General features: G+C 43.7%; 1 protein-coding gene across 3 annotated transcripts in view; it reads right to left on the reverse strand.

Moving 5' to 3' along the window:
• Nucleotides 1–1,102: 1,102 nt before the first annotated feature.
• The window catches only part of CWF19L2 (CWF19 like cell cycle control factor 2), a 101,343-nt gene continuing 82,244 nt past the window's right edge, over nucleotides 1,103–20,201 (reverse strand). For all 3 annotated transcript variants that reach the window (XM_077341571.1, XM_077341573.1, XM_077341572.1), the window contains 5 exons: nucleotides 17,056–17,172; nucleotides 9,336–9,491; nucleotides 7,816–7,896; nucleotides 3,259–3,360; nucleotides 1,103–1,925 (listed from right to left, as the gene is read on the reverse strand). In XM_077341571.1, the coding sequence (XP_077197686.1) occupies nucleotides 1,785–1,925; nucleotides 3,259–3,360; nucleotides 7,816–7,896; nucleotides 9,336–9,491; nucleotides 17,056–17,172 (597 nt within the window). In that variant the 3' untranslated portion in view covers nucleotides 1,103–1,784. The remainder of the gene's footprint in view (nucleotides 1,926–3,258; nucleotides 3,361–7,815; nucleotides 7,897–9,335; nucleotides 9,492–17,055; nucleotides 17,173–20,201) is intronic.

Consider the following 20,201-nt stretch of genomic DNA (forward strand, 5'->3'; position numbering starts at 1 on the left):
TCTTAATACGTCCAGGCAGGCTGCTCCACTGCAAATTTTGTGTGCCTGCCACAACCACCACGGCTGTGGCACACAGAGAAGCGCAGTGCGTCTGTACACATCACTTTGCTTGCAAGGATCGCTCTGCTTTCTGGGGGCAGTGAGGCTTCCTGGGGGAGGGGAGGCAAAAAGGTTCCCATCAGACCTCTCGTTCCTGTGAAATGGAAAACACAAGAACCTTGATGCCAGCACTTTCTTCCACCCTGCAAATCCAACCGAGCTGTTTCATGGCACCAGAGGGGGAAAGTAACGTGCAGTAGCCAGCAGAGCCGTAAATAAAACATGCTCAAATACATAGCTCAAAGTGATTGGCTGTGACAACTGTGAAAACAGGGACATCAGCTAATATAATGGTTGGTCCCATGTATCAAAAATGGTTAAGTTCTGCCTGTTTTTAAAAATGTTCTGTCAAGTCCCATCCCCCCCCCCAAAAAAAAAACAACACCCACATACTTTAAAGTAGCCTATCTGCTGGCACAGGTGTGTTTGTTCAATTTCCTCTGCTTGCTTTGATTTGGAAAAACTGCATGGCTGCTAGGCAGAAATTCCCTTACTGTAAACTTGACATAATTTGCACTTACTGTAGTCCTTTTTTTCCTGAGTGGCCTCTCAGAGGGCTTGCCTGCTGGCCATTGGTCCATGTCATTTGGGTAGCAGATACAAGATGCCCCCAGGAACATTTTGTTTTTTTTCAGCGGACTTCTGGATATCCCCTATCGAATCAGATTCAAATGGGTAGCTGTGTTGGCCTGAAGCAGCAGAGCCAATTTAGGGTCCAGTGGCACCTTTAAGACTGATAAAATTTCATTCAAGGGTCCCTGGCCAGAGTGAATTGCTTCCCTGGAGCTGCCACAGCCCAGATCACATAGGACTGACTTGATTTCAAAACCTTCTGCAACGTTTTAAAACCAATGCTTGGAATTACGCGGGTTTTGCAGACCCCACCTTCCCAAGGAGACTGAACAGAATTTCTACTTCTTGCACTCTCTATGATCTGCAGCCAATTTTGAGATACATTTCTTTACCTTTCCCATTAAAATGCCACACAGGATCTCATTCCCTATAAATTAAACCAATTTTCTTTTTAATTGCATTACCGCGGCTTAGACAGAACGCGCTGAGGAACAATGGGGTACCATTAAAATCACTGTTGTTTTTTTAAACGTACACCTTGAGCAGCACGCTGAAGGCATAAAATAGAAAGAACTGGCGTGGTGCTTAACGGGGGGCGGGGGGAGACCTTCTTTCAGTGCATGGACTGCATTCCACAGAAGATAAACAGGAAGACGGCAGGTCTTGGAAGCAGAGCTGACGAAAGACGGTTGTGGATGCTTCTCATTTATCAGAATAGCAGTTTAATTTTGACCAAGCGTTAACGCAGGGGTAGTCAAGCTGCGGCCCTCCAGATGTCCATGGACTACAATTCCCATGAGCCCCTGCCAGCGTCTGCTGGCAGGGGCTCATGGGAATTGTAGTCCATGGACATCTGGAGGGCCGCAGTTTGACAACCCCTGCATTTACGTCTCCACTGTAGCACAAAAACAGAATCAAGGATCTCCAGTGTCTCTTGTCTGTGAACCACTATCCCATGAAAGAGGCTTCTGCCTCATACGATATTCTCCCAGAACTTGCAAGCATCTCACAATTGCAGAAAGAGGTGGGGTTTGTTTGCTTGTTTGAAAGGAACAACCTGCAGAACTCCTCCAGCTCCAGCGCCTGCGTTGTCCGCATCGCCATTCAGAACGTCAGTCTTTGCTTCGGGTGAAGTCATACGGTTTCCACCTCTGAGCAAAATGCAACACCTTCTTTCTCTGGCCCTCAAAAGTCTCCCACAGTCTTTTGAGCCAAAGCCTGGGCTCCAGGTCCAGCATGCCACCGATGATTTCCTTTTAGAAAGCAGGGCGAGAAAAGAACGGTATTGCTTTTATTTGATGGTTGGAAGCCCACACCTGTTCCAAACAAGGACATGGGAAAGCAGGGGGAGGAGGGGGGAAATCATTCTGGCTTTGCATTTTAAGAACAGGTGACTCACACCTTTGGGTAAAATGCATTATGCAAAAGACTGCGTGGGTGGACAGGGAGAATGAGGTAGAAACAAGATCTCCAATCCCAGGATAAGGCAACAACACCGCCCCCCCCCCCCAGCCCATACACACACACACTGGATTTCAGATCCCATTTGACAAAAAAGAGAGAAAAGGTTAGTCCCTAAAACCATTATGGTCTCTCTCAAACGGCTATATCGATTATGCTAAAGAAATCAGCCTTCTGTCTTCAAGCCAATATTGACCAAGATTCTGCCTTGTGCGAGGACCGGAACACCTTTGAGGAACTGCGCGTGCAAAATGCCGTCAAGCGGACTTACGGCAACCCGGCAGGTTTTTCAAGGTGAGAGACGACCAGAGATCGCCTGCCCCTGCCTTTCCTCTGCACGGTGACCCTGGCCTCCCATCCAAGCGCTGACCACGGCCGACCCTGCTTAGCTTTGGAGTTGTGACGAGACAAGGCTAGGCTGGGACCTGCCCCCCCCCCCAGGTCACAAGCAGAACTACTTGCTGACAAAGCCGCACAAGACCATGCCTGTTCTCAGCCCTGCTTATTTCCCTGTCTGCAACCCAGTGCTGATGTCAGTGATGTGCTTCTCAGCAGAGCACGTGGGGGATGGCTTACAAGCTAGCTTCGCTGAAGCGAAACACTGTACACCAGAGGTAGTCAACCTGTGGTCCTCCAGATGTCCATGGACTACGATTCCCATGAGCCCCTGCCAGCGTTTGCTGGCAGGGGCTCATGGGAATTGTAGTCCATGGACATCTGGAGGACTACAGGTTGACTACCCTTGGTGTACACAACACGTCCTCTTTCCGAAATGGTTTTTAAAAAAGGGGTTTTATCCCTCCCCCTTCCCCTCCAAACCTTGCTGGCGTCTTATCATAATATTGATTAGGCGACACAATTAGGCCGTTGCCTCCGAGCGGTTGTTTTATACGTCTCCGCGTTTGCACAGCGGGTGCTCGGCATCCTGCGGAACGGCTTAATGACGAAGCCGGAGGAGAAGGCTGCATCTCTCCTCGAGCGAGCCGAAACAAAGCTGGCGTGCTGATTTAGACTCTGCCGTCAAACGCCAACGCGAGAGGGGAGGGCTCCTTCTAGATGGCCCGGGAGAGAAATGGGCCCCGTGCTAGGCGCTCTGGAGTGAATGAGAAGCGTCCGTTTCCATACCTTTCCAAAATAAAGAGGGAACTTGTGCTGATCTTCGATGACGTGGGCAAACCCTGCTTGCAGCCCAAAGTCTACGGAGAAGTAGGGCAAGCCTTTGGGAACCTAAGCACAAAAACAAACAATGCATTAGTGATATCCTGCAAAGAAAGGTGTTAATTTCAGCTCCCCAGGCTGCAGCTAATGCACTTATGGAGATGCTGTCATATTTATTCAGGCGGCTGTATCAGTCTGAGGGCAAAACACAGAACGATTTAATCCTGCACCTCAAAGTCCAGCCTGCAACAGCAGATCTGCCAGTGCTTCTGAAAGGTTCTCAGGCTTGGATACTGGTGATTCGACAACAGGAGAGTTTCATAATGGGCGGGGAGAACCTTTCTTCGTGCCCTTGGGTGTGCCTTTGATTTCAGCTAGGAAAGCATGGGAAAGCCAGTCCCTCAGGAAGGCTGGCTCCAGTCATTTCGGGACTTCCTAGATTAAAACAGCACCCTTGTGCCCGTGTCACACGACTGGAGAAATGTGCTCCTGAAAGCCGCATGCTGCAGCATTTGAAATTTCCAAGCAGTTTTCAAGGCTTGAAGCATGAATAATGGATACTCAATGGCTTCATTACCTGAACATTTTGTTGACTGAGCATGAAAGCAGTCGATCAACTCAGTCTAAGCATCCGGTTGGCTACTGTGTAGAACAGGATGCTGGACGTTCATGGACCTTTATATCTAATCCAGCCGTGATTGCTCACCTATACTTTGCCAGCTTGATGTAATGGTTAAGAGAGGCGGCTTCTAATCTGGAGAGCAGGGTTTGATTCCCTGCTCCCCCACACGCAGCCAGCTGGGTGACTTTGGGCTTGCCACAACACTGATAAAACTGTTTTGACCGAGCAGTAACATTAGGGCTCTTTCAGCCTCACCTCCCTCACAGGGTGTCTGTTGTGGAGAGAGGAAATGGAAGGCAATTGTAAGCCACTTTGACACCCCGATAGAGAAAGGTGGCATGTACAAACCAGCTCTTGCTTACTTCTTTTATTGTTGTTGTTATTGACTACCTGCACAAAGCTCAATCAAGTAGCTATTCCATACTGATTAATTAGTAAGAGATCTTCAGCACAGTTCGGGGGAGATTTGCACTTACAAAGAATGCTAAGGTTTGAAATTTTCAAAATGTGAAAACACCTCCTAGGGAAGTTCCAAACACTTATGTGAAAGAGTTATACAGGCTGCATTTTTTAAAAAAGGGACAAGACATGTACACCAATAGTGAAATGAATTATTCTTGATAGCAAGTGACAATAGCCTCGTTTTCCAGTTATATTGAATGATAAATTAGATTTGCTCTTTTGGTTATATCTTTCCATTCAGATCTGAACTAAGCGAGAGGTTAATGGTGTATCACTGATCTTCAAGGACCAGTTGAAACGGTGCAATGAACCAAGGTTGAAAACTGACTCTTAAAAGAATAAACCTGTTCATGACTAAGGCTATTTTTAAGTTTTACGCTTCATGCTGAAGTGGCTACCATTTTAAGTCTGGACACTGTCACCCCCTTCATAGACTTGTACTCCTGATAGCATGCCTCTTGTAGAAATACACTTAGGGGTGTTCATTCAGATAAACCAAGCCAAAAACAAACAAACCAACAAAACAAAATACCTTACAGGCATTTTTCAGGTATTATTTAAGCCAGATTCTCTGATCTGACTGGCTACCAGTATAGAGGTGAATCTAATAAAAGCTGATTTTTTTTCCAGCTTTTGTTCACAGATATTCAGCTATACTGATCAAGAGCTCCCATCACCCCAGCTGATCTTCTCAGGTCTGTTCCACTCAGGTCTGGCAGAGACCTCCCCATTCCATGCAGATCCTGGGTCCAGCTGCTGTATGGTGGTTGAAACCAACTCACTGCAGAAGTCCTCCTAGTCAGCTCTGCGTGCAGCAGAGAGAGACCTCCCTGCCACATGTGTTTCTGAAAAACCCCAGATCCAAGTGCCATACTGGTACTTGGACCCAGGATTTTTTGGAAATACCAAATTTGTTCCAGGTTCTCTAAACCTGAACCAAAAAAAAGAGGGGGTTTACCCCTAAATATACTCTTCCTCCTGGGATTCTGGGACGTCATCTGCATTGAATTCAGCAGACGTTTACTGAGCTAAATATAAGCAGAGTCAATTGTGCTATAATTACTGCATGGCACTACAGGCATCCTGTAATACTTGGTGTGGATTCAGAATTAAAACTGAGTAGAAGAAGGGAGTTTGAGACTTTTCTCTAGGGCGATTCCACAGCTGAGGTTGTAGGGGGTCAGAATGCAGAGTTGACAAATAATTCTCATAATCAAAAGCAGTGAGGTAAGGAATTCTGTGATTACTGTCCAAATCTGAATGGTGGCTATGTAAAGAAACACCAGGTGACATGCAAACAAGCCCAGCAGTAGCATATTAATAACAATCAGAATATTGGGAAAATGGTAGATGATACACAATATGTTTAGGCAGAAATCCCAAGAGCAGCTGGTGAAAATATGCCCAAAACACTGGTCTGAGTTTCTCCTGCATGAGACACATCAAATGAGATTGTTTCAGATCAACCGTCTAAGAAGGTGGGGAGCTCCCCATCACTGGTGGTCTTTGAGCAGTGGCTGAATAGATCCTTATCCTGGATGCTTTAGGTTGATCCTGCATTGAACAGGGGGTTGGATTAGATGGTCTGTATGGTCCCTTCCCACTCTAGGGTTCTTCCTCTCCTGCTTTACACACCAATAGATATGGTATGCTGGACTTCCTACTACAAAGCCCCTGAAGTGTGAAAGGCACGAGATGGAGGGCAGGGGGGTGCCTGAACACAGCTCCCTTGCACAGACTGAACAGAGAAGCTTCTTTGTCCTCTTTACTGTGCATGCTGACTAGAGGAAACAGGGCACGAAAGTAATATACCCACAGGAGTCATAACTGCTATAGAAAAATGTGGAAGTGGCTGTCAGGGAAGTATAGGTATATTCTTCATGGTAGTCACTAAAATGAACTCTCTGGGAAAGTTATGATGATCTAAGAGTGTTTTATGGAGCATTTTAAGGAAACTGCGATGTTAGGAGCTGTAATGATTTCCCAGGCTACATTCAATGATACCAAAATTTCCATCTGTCTCCAGGAACACAGGAAGCCAGCAGCCAAGCTGGTGTAGGGAAACATGGACACGCTTTAGCAGGGCACAGTCTGGGTGGCAAGCCCTTTACCATGATATGGTCTGTTTATGACTTCTCAAGGATACAGCATCCCTTTCCTTTATGACTCACATTTCCACTTTGCCCACAGAAACTATGCTTGAGAAACCATAACGCATCGGCATTTTGTATACTCACAGCTACATCACAGTTATGTTTAATCCATTAGGTCTAGGAAACGTGGTATCCAAAATTCCACAAATCATATTCTTGAGAGATGTCTCAAAGCCTTAACAGCCCTCAGACTCTCCTAGAATCATAGAGTTGGAAGGGACCTCCATGGTCATCTAGTCCAACCCCTTGCACAATGCAGGAACTCACAACTACCTGCCTACCCACAGTGCCCCCAATTTCATGCCCTATTTCATTACTAAGTTGCTTAGGCTTGTCACGGTGACCCCTTTTGGAACTTTCAAACATCCTGCTTAAATTTGCTTTGCAAAAATTATTTTGATGCCACACTCCCATAAACAGCTCAGTTTTGAGAAAGGAAGAGAAGAAGAAGAAAAGCTGGGTTTTATATGCCGCTTTTCTCTGCCCGAAGGAGTCTCAAAGTGGCTTACGATATCCTTCCCTTTCCTCTCCCCACAACAGACACCCTGTGAGGTGGGTGAGGCTGAGAGAGCCCTGATATTACTGCTCGTGTCAGAACATCTCTACAAGTGCTGTGGCCAGCTCAAGGTCACCCAGCTGGTTGCATATAGAGGAGCAGGGAATCAAACACGACTCACCAGATTAAAAGTCCATATTCTACCCACTACACCAAGCAGGGAGTAATCAGAGATGAGAAATGAGATTACAAAGCAAGGGGGAAAAGGAACACAAATTCTGCTACATGAAAAGCAGTTAGTTCTGCGACTATAAAGTTAAATGGCACTTTGATGCATTGGTTCTGAATGTTCTGAAACACATAGAGATAATCCCTTCTTACCAACACTTCCTCATCCTTTTTATAACTGAAGTATAGGGGAAGCAATGTTAAATAAATCTATGCCCATGCTCTTCCACTGCACAATCCATAACAATGGAAAGTCAAAATACCATCCAACATTTGCCCTGATAGCTTACACGGTCCGTAAGATTTAAAAATCCTTTTCCCAGTTTAAATCCAGACTCATTCACCTGCACTGTCTCATCAGCACCAATCTGCATCCATTTTAATTTTCAGAACTCTGACCTTTCTGGATCTTTATACCAGCTTCATTGTGTTTGGCCTGTGAATTCAAATCTTGTATTTTCAAAATCACGTGTTTTCAAAATCTAGCTCAGAGACAGGAAATTACTCACACATACAAAATACTGGCTTGTGTCAACCATAGGGCAGGATGTTTCAATACGTACACATTTGCGAACATCTTTTGAAGACAGGTCAATCAGCTTCTTATTCATGGACCATTCTTCGTCACATTCCATAATAGCTTTCTGGGAGGGAAAATTCAACAATATATGAAACATTCTTAGAACAGCACAATATGTCATGAAACAGAAGTTAATCGGGAAAGAAAGGCAGATCAGGAATGAGAGTGCGTAATTTCAATGTGTATTAATTTTATAATGTAAGAAATTCACTCGGAAACATCCTGCAATTTGTAGAATTCAATTTACATCCGTTAAAGAACAATGAAGGCGTACTTAGACACCTTTCATTAAAAAATTCCTTTCAAAATTGCAATCAACTTAAACCAGTCACAAATTCCCTTGAAATGGAGAACTTTCAGTTTACAAAGCTTCAAGGGACATAGAAACTTAGCAGTTTTGAGGATTTATTAAGTTCCCTTTGACTTTTTTGTACATTAAAAAAAAAGAATTCAAGTTAAAACTCACTAAATCAAGTGAAATCTACACTACTTATATTTTGGATTTCAGTCGCTATGTTTTCATACTGCAAAAGCCTGAAAGATCTGAAGTTCTCTAAGATCTACAGCAGGGGTAGTCAAACTGCGGCCCTCCAGATGTCCATGGACTACAATTCCCAGGAGCCCCTGCCAGCATTTGCTGGCAGGGGCTCCTGGGAATTGTAGTCCATGGACATCTGGAGGGCCACAGTCTGACTACCCCTGATCTACAGAAACAACCACAGAGGGGTTGTTGTGAGGAGAAAGCAACAAATGGAAAACCTGGCACAGTGCTGTTTGTTCCTTAAAATGCATGAGATTAAAGGTGTTCTATGTACCTGTTGCACTTTGGAAACATGATGAGTAGTCTCCCTGGAAAAGACCATAATACTAGAAAAACCTGAAGGTGGCAGCAAAAGAGGAAGACCGACTGACTCCATCAAGGAAGACACGGCCTATAGTTAGCTAGATCTGAGCAAGGCCGTGAGCAAAAAAGGACATTCTGGAGGTCACAAATTCATAGAATTGCTGTAAGTCAGGAGTCACTTGATGAGACTTTACACACACAGATGGACCACTTTTTACCTTCCTACTTTGCACTAACAGGTATTTTAGGAAACTGCACTTCAACTGCTAAAAAAAAAATGTTAACAGTCTAACTTGGAAGACAGGTGGCAAGTTCATCATAACATTTACATGAAGTCACATTATATTTTGTCAGCTTCATGTTAGCTAATAAGACTCCATGTTAGCTAGGGTTGCCAGAAGTAGGAATGAGAAATAGCCAGAGGTTTTGGGGTTGGAGCCTGAGGAATGTGGGATTTGAGATGGGGAGAGACTTCAATGGGGTATAATGCTTATTTCCTCCAGGTGAACTGATCTCTTGTCACCCGGAGATCAGTTGTAATAGTGGGAGATCTCCAGCCGTGTTGGCAACCCTAACATTAGCTCAGCTTTAACCCTGAAGTGGAGCAACCGATGCATTCATAAAATTGAGGGGGCGAGAGAGATAAACATCATGAATACCTTGAAGTAGATGGGAGCCATGTCCCCAACTTCTTTTGGAAGAGGGATGCATTCATACACCATGTGGTCTCGCTTCTTGGTGCTCAGATTTGTTTCAAGGAAGACACAGTCCAGGTCTTCAGCTTCAAACATCTTTACCAAAGTTTTTCTGAATACCTGGAGAAGGATTGGAATCAAGTTAACTACAGCTGTATGTATGTATGTATGTATGTATGTATGTATGTATGTATGTATGTATGTATGGATGGATGGATGGATGGATGGATGGATGGATGGATGGATGGATGGATGGATGGATGGATGGATGGATGGATGGATGGATGGATGGATGGATGGATGGATGGATGGATGGATGGATGGATGGATGGATGATGCAACTTGTATCCTGCCACTCGTGGCAGCTTACATCTAAAACATAACCAATTCCAACCCTCTCTCCCCCAGCTCAACAGATGGATGACACCATATGAGGGGTTAAGGGAGCTGTGCCAATCTAATTTGCTCCGGGGAGGGGGGAGGCCAGATCTTAACCAGCCTGGCCTCAACCAAAGTCCTGGCAGAAATAAAATGATTATATAACATACATGCACTAATATCTGGTATCCCTGAAAAGTCTTCTGTTTTATAGGCTATCATCACACTGCAGTTGGCCAAATGAGCTCGTCCTTGGGAAATTAGGATCCATTTTAAATATTTATGCTATGTGCATAATGCCACTGTCAGGTATTTTATGATCAGTCAAATGACTGCCATGCTGAAGTTCAGAAAGTTTGAGGGCACCTTAAATGGAAGCAGTCACAACAGGAGGGCTCAAGACGGTTGTTCTCTCAAAAAGTTAATGCCTTGTCTTCCGTTGGCTCCAAATGCCAGCATTCTTCCACTCTTCCTTCCAATTACAGTTTATCAGAGACTGACATTTTCATCAGGTGTGACTGACCTTTAAGTCAGATACTAATATTCCCTTAAAGAAAAGCAGTCTGAGCTCCTTGGCCTCCATTGTACAGAAGTTCATAGAGCTCATTACTGTAACAGATTCAAACCATCGTTGTGCTCCCCCGTTCTCTCTACAGGACAGAATGTCACAACTGATTACGAAGTAAATCAGTTTATATCTGGAGTGACACCTGGAAGCCAGCATTCTTTTTTAAACAAACGAATCACTAGATGCCTCTGAGTTTCAGGTGGAAATCATGGTTAGACTTTCAATAAATGAGAGTTGATTTGGGGCACCCAAACTTGAAACACTGTAATGGTTCCCAGCCCAGAGGTGGCCGGAGCTCATCACGTCTTTCAAATTGAGCTTCTATCCAGCTGAAAACCCAACTCTGAAGCTCCACAAATCACTGATCATTCGTAAAGCTTTAGAGCCATCTATTATAGAAATCAAATGTAATTTTAAATCCTGTAAGCTTCACCATCCCGGTAAGGTTAGGGTGCATTATGCTAAGAAGCAATTCCCACATAACATTTCCATTAGTAGCAATTTCCCCATATAACTGCCTTTGGGTGGTAAAAATATGGAAATGGTTCAAATAAGTTGTCCTCAAAACATGGGCATGAGAAAGAAGATCAATACAATAGATACGGTACAATACAAAAGAAATACACTAACTAACTAGCTAGCTAACTAAAATAAATAAATAAATAAATAAATAAATACATACATACATACATACATACATACATACATACATACATACATACATACATACATACATACATACATACATACATACATACATAAACAAATAAACAAACAAACAAATAAATGCTTCTTGATTCAGGGTAAAATGAAACCCATGTGTGCAGAATGATTCCTAAATGAATTAGATTATTTTAATTTTAGCCAATCCCTTTCCTAATTCCTGTATTTGGTAGTGCCTGCTTAATCGCAGGGGTTTACACTGCCTTCTACCTAACAAAAACAAAATTCAGGCTGTATTATGGATCATCCAGAGTCTTTGTGCAGCACCAGAGACTTCTTTGGCCAACTGGAATAAAAGGTCCCGATGAAGCAACCAAAGCTACTTGAGTATGTCCTGTATCGGCACAATCCTACCCATCATGGCTGGACATTTGAGGGATTTAATACTTGGCCATGAAGCAGTGAAGTTCATCAGCAGGCTGCTGGGAGTGGTGTCAGGTTTTCGCAATGTTATTCAAACAAGTGATGGTTGAAAGCCAGAGGTTGTCAAAAGACAAAGAACCAAGGCCCTAGGCCCCAAGCAGCCTTAAGGTCCAGTCAGAGAAACATTCTTGGAACCTGAGTTCTGTTCCCCACTCAATATAGCACTCTGCTTTCTAAAGCAGTAGGGCAGGTTCAGAAACAACACAAGGTGTGAGGGGAAGCAAAGGTTACTGTGCTTGTGAAGTCAAGGTGACAAGTCATAGCAAAAATTATACCTCCAGGCTTGGCTTTATGACTAGCACTGACAAAGTACAACTGCTCTGAGAATGCCACAATGCCAAGCAGAGGGCTGCCAACCCAAAACACTGGCTGTCCGAGCAGCAAGGATATTTAAATGCAAATTCAATGCAAATAGCTCCCTACCCGCATCGTCAAGAACCATGTACCGGTAAGCAGAACTATTCATTATGCCATTCTGGTTGCCGTGACCAAGAATTAATTCAACAGCTGACACATTACTGCTTGTCACTTCTACTAACAGCCATGCTGCCAAGGGTGTTCTGGAGACTTTTGAGCCAAATTACATGGAGAAAGGTACTTCTGACACTGCAGATGCTAGGACAAGCATCTTCTAAGCATTTAAGCAATGCACAAACCCACCAGTTTGCTATCTGAATTCCAATGGCTGAATCACAGTGACTTGGAGCTTAGCAACAGAGGACCTGGCTTGCATGCAGAAGATCTCAGGTTCAATCCCCTGCATCTCCAACTAAGGAGATGGCAGGTAGAAGACAAGAAGCCCTTGAAAAGCTGTTGTCAGTCAGAGCACACAATGTTGACTGCAAAATGGTCAAGTCAGTATAAAGTAATTTCATACATTCTCCATTCTCCGGTCATGTCACATCACAGAACATAACTAATTTCCTAATTTTTTCCTAATAAGAGTTTTGGGCAGATCCTAGAGCAGGGATGGACAAATGGTGGTCCTCCAGATGTCCATGGACTACAATTCCCATGAGCCCCTGCTAGCATTTGCTGGCAGGGGCTCATGGGAATTGTAGTCCATGGACATCTGGAGGACCACAGGTTGACTACCCCTGCCCTAGAGAGCCTATGGCCTATTGATACTAAAATACTAAAACAGTAATATAAGGAAAGGCAATAGGATTTTGCCCCTTTGATACAACAAACTGTTTTTGGAGGATTGGAGGATTCAACCACTGATGAAGTCAATGAAAACGGAATTTATCTAGAAGCCATTATGGTTGTTCCTTCTGGGGTATAAAAGAATTGTAAAAGAAATTGAACTGAAATTCATTATAAACATTATTACAAACATTGCCTTGGAAAGATTCCCTGTTTTCTTCTCTAAAAGTATGGTAGCAAAGCTATGAGTTTTTCAGACCTATGGTTCTGTACTAGGGTAGGGCATGAACTAGCTCACGAGCCAAAGCGGGGTGGGTCTGTCCGTCATCTGTTACATTTAAATGGCTAGCAGCCATTAAGCCCATCTGTTTCAAAGCAAAACAGACAAGTTAAATGGTTGTCACACATTTAATCTCCCCCCCCCTTCTCCCAGCCAAGAAAGGGGAAATCAAACTATTTGGATCGACTTGGGTGGGGGCCTTTTGACTCAGTGAGGGGCCACCTCAAACACTGAACTGTTTTTTTTAGGTTCTTGATCAGTCTTCTCTGTGGTACCTGGAGATGAAACCAGCAATAACTCCTTTGTGCCAAACACCCTGAAGAGTTACAAGAAAAAGGCATCTTGCATACAGTAACTGGCCATGTAAGATACCATGGTCTTAGGGGGGGGGGGGGGGAATTGGAAGTTCTGAAGTTTCTCATCAAAGGCTTTACTTTACTTGTATTTATCTAATGGTGCATAATTGACTGAGCTACTCTAGAGACATGCATTTCCCAGAATAGAAGGATCTTGCAACTGTTTTTACAAAATTTCCCAAGCATATTTAATAACTTTCCTCCATTATACGTACACAAAATCTTCTCTCCCCTTTCCCAAAGTTTTATCTATGTTTAGCTCCTAGATGAACTCTACATGCCTCCACATGAGACCAAGTCCTAGAAGACATCTGGCTTGAATGACCTACAGATGGCTCCATTAATCCAGCTAAATTAACAGTATCCTCAAATGTAAAGCATCCCTGCCTTTAAATGTAATAAAAATAACATGGCTGGTTTGACACCGCCACCGACTACAAATCCTCATTAAAGAGGGGTTATCGTCATTTTGGCTTGTTTGAACGTGGCCTCAAACTAAAGGATTTAAGTGTTTAAGGGCTTTCAGTACAGTGATACTAACATGACCTGCAAATGAGTTACACAAATGAGTTTTTATCAGGGACTTGGCCTTGCCCGAGTCTGAAACTCTCCAATCAAAGCATTCATGGATCCAAATGAAAATGTTTTAGGCGGTGATTTAATGCCATTAAATTCATAGCATAAAGGCCCTGGCCACCACTTGGAGGAGCTCAGAGATGATTTTGTAAGGACCCAGGGGTGCTTAGCTTCAGCCTCAGAACTGCATTCGTTGCCTTCAGAGCCATCCTGTAGTCCAAGGATTAACAAACGCTTTCGTTCTTCAGAACTTCATCAGTGATTTATAGAATTCAAAGGATTCCCACTCAAAAATTTCTTGTGGCTGCATCAGTATCCTACCAGTTTCCCAGCAGTATTTGTCAATGGGGGACAGGGTAGAAGCGAGCAACTGTCTGACTCTCGTTTGTCACTAATGGAAATGTTATGTGGGAATTACTTCTTAGCGTAATGCACCCTTAACCTTACCGGGATGGTGAAGCTTACAGGATTTAGCATTACATGTGATTTCTATTTAGAAATCTATTTTGCTTTAGGATGCTTTGGGCTGATCCTGCGTTGAGCAGGGGGTTGGACTAGATGGCCTGTATGGCCCTTCCAACTCTATGATTCTATCATTCTATAATAGATGGCTCTAAAGCAAGTGACTAAGGTGTTGGCAGAGTTGCTGGGCTGTAATCATGGGGGACAGCAGACAGACCCATCACTGTTGCCTTCTAGACCTGAGAGGTTGGGGCAAGCTCTTGAGGTGTTGGCACGCTGCTGGGGCTCAGTTTCCTAGGCAAGTACACTTCCTTCTCAATCCCCCTTTTTACCATTGGTATCTTCACAATATGGAATGGCAGATGAAAAAAAGGTTGCCTACCCCATGCTTTCGTGCCAGAGGAATTTTTACTGGTCTTTTTCTACTCTGTGTTTATCTACAGAAGCATCATGCTCAGTCCACACAGGGCATTGTGCCAGGCGATAGGACAGGCCAGCTGCTACAACTTTCAGGAGAATTCACAGCAGTCCTCAGCAAGAAAATCCGTGACTGCGGAGCAGTTTCTTGGCCAGGAACCGTTGCGCTAGTCCAGCTCAATCACAGCCAATGCCAGAAGTTTGCTTCATGGAAACAAAAACTGGGACAAGCCGTCTTGCAGCCCATCAATACCAAAGGCCTATGGAAGGTGGGGGGGGGGGTCATGATGATGTTCCTACGATGCTGTTCGAAAGCAAGGAAGCTTCCCAGCAAGAGGCTGCAAAAGAATGCATAGAAATACAAACTTTGTTCCAGGCTAAGAAATAGCTTCTCCCCAGACTGTAATTTTGTGCCGCCTGTCAAAAGATAGTGGCAACTGAGGTAATCACTTAAAAATATCAACCCAGTAGGCAAAAAGAGAGAGGCAAAATTCCATTCTGGAGACTTTTAGGAAAGAGAGTGAACATGAAAATGCCTGTACAGCAATGCTTCTGCAGAAACCTTTGGTGAGGCTACTGATCTCTAGAAGGGTTTGTGCACGATTTCAAACAGGATTTGGTACAGCTCGGGGGAAGGGGGAGGACAACACTACCAAAATGATCAGAGAGTTGAGGAAACTTCTCTACAAGGTAAATCTATGAAGTTTAGGGAAAACATTGATTAAAAGAGGAAACGTTAGAAGTTGATAAATTACACAGGGCAGAGAAAGAAAGAGAGAGAGAACACTTCTTCTCCCACATCCATAACACTCCTTCGTGCGAGCCGGTGAAATTGATTAGTGGAGAATAGACAAAAGAAAGCACCTCTCTTCACACAAAATATTGTTCACTTAGAGAAATTACTTATTTACTGTCTATCTCTCTTATGTGTCAACTGAGCAGTTCTTGTTCCTTCTGCATAGGAGAGGAAAGAATATCACATAACAGAAATATTTTCCTCTTGCCGTTACCGGGCTTTTGGTAATAGAGTTTGTCCATTTAAAATTGGTCTTGAACTCTTTTTCTGCCACCCCGTGGATCTTTAACGTCCCCTTTTGTTCTAGAGTGATGTGCCATCGCTGCACATATTTTTATTTGAAGAGAACGAATAAGTATCGCTATTGTCAACCAGGCCGCCTGAAAAAAACTGGCATGCTGAAAAAGCTGCTTAACCTGTTCAAGACCCACTCGGTTTTATTTTTATGTTGCACAGCAGTTTTCACAATGCTGACTTATAGACTGAATATAACTAGGAGGGGTAGGTTCCAGTGAAAAACACAACTGTGAAACAGTACAGATGCCCTGGGACAACAATGGCAATAATAAATCAAAGAAAAGTCGTCTCTCTTCAATTTCAGTTGTTTTGTTTTTGATCCTTCATAGAAGTCCCAACGCGTTTCACCTGTTGGCTTTATCAAGGGACAAATATGAGTGTTTCAAACCTGTCTCTTGGACAGTATGTAAGGTCGCATTAATCACAGCTCTTAGCTAATGGCGTTCCAGACGTCATTAGAAGTGTGTTTGAAACACTCAAATTTGTCCCTTGATAAAGCCAACAAGTGAAACGCGTTGGGATTTATATGAAGGATTAAAAAAACAACTGAAATTGAAGAGAGACGACTTTTCTTTGATTTATTATTGCCATCGTTGCCCGACTTATAGACTGAAGCAAATCTTGGATGTAGGAAGCCGTGCTTCGGATCCTAACTTTCTACGAGGGTCTTAATTTTATCTTTTTTTTTTAAACTGTATCATCTCATACCTTTGTATTCTGCACACTTGAAGGAACACTGAATATTGTTGGCTCAGAGCCCTACAACAAAATTACTGGAAATATAGCTGATGTATCAAGGATGCAGGGAGGTTGAATATGGTGGTCTTTCCCAAGAGCTGTGGCTGTGATTGCCTCCTTTTGAAAGCAATAGAGACTTTGGCTTAAGAGCATCAGAGAATTTCTGCGGATAGATTTCCACTCATGGAACATGATTTTTTTTCACCTTCCAATGCAGAAAAAATGCCCCCCACTTACCCAATATTATTCCTTGGGGAAGTGAGAAAGTCATAATCCAGAGGAAGAAATCCTTCTGTCTGAGGAAAGTCTCTAGTGACCAAAACTATGGCTCTCCATATATCCATGGACTACAATTCCCATGATCCTCTACCAACTGGCAGGGGCTCATGGGAATTGTAGTCCACGGACATCTGGAGAGCCACAGTTTGGCCACCCCTGCCTGAATTGTGCCCACAGTGTGTGTATGTCATTACAAAATACGGCAGGAGAAATCTACCCTGCATCAAATATGAACTTGTGCCTACCTGGATTTCCTCCCAGATGTCTTCATCCAGGAGTGTGGCTGCAGTGTAATGCTGCATTGGGGCGATCAGGCAGTGACCTTCCGTAAGAGACCGGTAGTTTGGCAGTGATAAGTAGACCTATACAGGAAACAGAAGGGAATGCATGAATGTTTGTTCTAGCATGTGTCTAAAGTTACTGCCATTTTAAATAAAGACAGTTCTGTTTCTTTCCTCCTCTTCCCAAAAAGATAGGGCCAAGCTATACTCATGGGAGCAGAACCCTGTCTTTAAATGCAGGTCTTTCCTAATAACAGGTAAACCCTCCCCTGGTCCTGGGGATTATAATTCTACCATATTCTCTTGATAGCACTTCCTTATTAAGTGCATGGCAACACTGGAAGTGAATTTGACTGGGCAGAAAGCATTTGACAAGGCAGGTTTTCCAAAGGCAAGCTGCTGGCAGGGAAATCTCTTGGCATTAATACTGGGCCCCAGTTCCATTCAGTACAAATGTGGGCCAGATGGGGATTCAAAGACACAAGACTTTCATTTATCTGACAAATTGAGCTTTGACTCACAGAACCTTATACCCTGGAAATTCTTGCTGATCTTTAAGGTGCTACTGGAGTTTAATGTTGTTCTTCCACCACTGCATCTAACAGATGAGACTAATGCAGTTAGACCCTTCTGTCTATTGATCAAATGAGGGGAAAGAACCCACCTCTGCATTTCCTTGACTATAACAGGAATTGGGATAAATATATCATGGACCTCCGATACCCTACTGATCATGAAACATGGCAGCTCAGGATAATTTTTTCAAGCTGATTTTATACCTTTTGACAATGACAACAATCAACAGTACAACAGACTAACCCCTTTCTCAGTGAGCCGCCTTTAATTTGGACTGGCTGCTTCAGTTTTGTTAAGCTTTAATCATTTTTTGTTCTTTTAAAAGGAAGCCGGGACTCTACTAAAAACTATTATTTTCAGAGTCATATTTATACTATGAGCCACTGTCTTAAGGTGAAGCTTTTTGCACTTTGATTTGGAACTACAAAAGGGATTTACCAAACCATGGTTACAGTACAAAAATGTTTTTTTTCTGACTGTTTTTTGCTGGTTCACTCCTACAAAAGCTTAACAATATCCTCTTAAGAAGGTCAGCGTGGCTCCCCCTGCCCTGCTTCCCTATCAGCACATTTAGTATGATGCTGAAGTCTTCCAAGACTACACTTTTATAGCAAAATACAAAATAACAATACATTTATCCCATATCTTTCCAAGTAATACATCGAAAGCTGCATTTCACGCGTGAAACTTAAGGCAATTTGTTTTGATTGTGCTTCAGCGCGTCAGCCTTAACTTCATGGGCGTCGTTTCGCCCTGGTATATTCTGCTACGCCAAAAACCTTTACGATGGCAATTGTATCATAAAACAGACTGCTGAAAGACTTTTTATTCGACCATCCAGGGATTTTGCGCCAACCATTATCAGAAAGATACCAGGTAATGCAGACAATGCTAAAAGTGTCACATTTAATCACACCTGCAATTTCACGCAAAGATGATTCAACCTGTGCTTTACTGCTGCAAAATAGCTCAGTGAAATCCTTCCAGGAGCAGTTGTGCTTGTCTGTCTAGCGGTAATCGTAACGCTTAAAAATTACAGGCATACGAAATAGTTTTCTCTAATTGTATGCACACAAAAGGAACAAAAGGATCTGGTACTCCCCTTCCAGCTTGGTGCCAGCTTGATGTCGTGAGCGCCAGCATGGGGTAGTGGTTAGGTGCGCCAACTTCTAGTCTGGCGGGCCGGGTTTGATTCCGCGCTCCCCCACATGCAGCCAGCTGGGTGACCTTGGGCTAGTCACAGCACTGATAAAACTGTTCTGACCGAGCAGTGATATCAGGGCTCTCTCAGCCTCACCCACCTCACAGGGTGTCTGATGTGGGGAGAGGAAAGGGAAGGCGAATGTAAGCCGCTTTGAGACTCCTTCGGGTAGAGAAAAGCGGCATATAAGACCCAACTCTTCTTTTTCCAGAAAATTTCAGTTTTTTACTAGTGTGCCCCCACAACATGAGAACTGGAAATCTCTCTCTCTTGGGATACTGTGGACTAACACTGCCATCATAAGGTAAAGGTAAAGGTATCCCCTGTGCAAGCACCGAGTCATGTCTGACCCTTGGGGTGACGCCCTCCAGCGTTTTCATGGCAGACTCAATACGGGGTGGTTTGCCAGTGCCTTCCCCAGTCATTACCGTTTACCCCCCAGCAAGCTGGGTACTCATTTTACCGACCTCGGAAGGATGGAAGGCTGAGTCAACCTTGAGCCGGCTGCTGGGATTGAACTCCCAACCTCATGGGCAAAGCTTCCAGGCGGCTGCCTTACCACTCTGCGCCACAAGAGGCTCTCTGCCATCATAAGCAGGTCTATTTAATGGGTTCCCTTTCAGGAAAGTGTTCTTAGGGTTGTAGTGTAGGTATACTCACATTCAGGGGTCTCTTGAGGTCAGCCTTTTTAGGACCTCCAGTCAAGTTGCTCTATATTTTTATTGACCTTTACATAAATTACATCCCTGGCTGGGTGTTACCAACATTTTAAGTCCCCCCCCTCCAAAATCCAAATATAGCCCTCAGAACAATATGAGTACATGCAGCAATGTACAGATTCCTTCTGTCATTCAGTATGAACGCTACAAATGAGGAAAGCCAGCAGGTCCCAACCCCTTCCGTCTAACACAATTTTAAAATCCCCACGGCATTTTTTTTAAAAGCTGCTCTGTGGAAATGGCAGGACTAAGCAAGCTGCCTGAGCAAGATTTTTCACAAGGAAAAGATGCCATTGCAGAAAAGGGCAACTAAAATGATCAAGAAGTCGGGGAACCTCCCCTATGAGGATAGGCAAAAGAGTGTAAGGATTTAACTTTGGGAGGGGGGAGACAGAGAAGTAATACACAATATGTACAGAAACAGAGAAAGGGAGAGCCAATAAGGATAACAGACAGAAGATTCATGACCACGACACAGTAGACCATACATAACTATCTTAGGGAACTGCCAGCAAGATGTAGTGGTGGCTACTAGCTTAGATGACTCTAAAAGATTAGACAGATTTAATAAAGTCAGGTTTATCAATGGCTTCGAGTCATTATAGCTAAATTGA

Source organism: Paroedura picta, chromosome 6 (assembly GCF_049243985.1).
Source record: "Paroedura picta isolate Pp20150507F chromosome 6, Ppicta_v3.0, whole genome shotgun sequence".
NCBI classification, from domain to species: Eukaryota; Metazoa; Chordata; class Lepidosauria; order Squamata; family Gekkonidae; genus Paroedura; species Paroedura picta.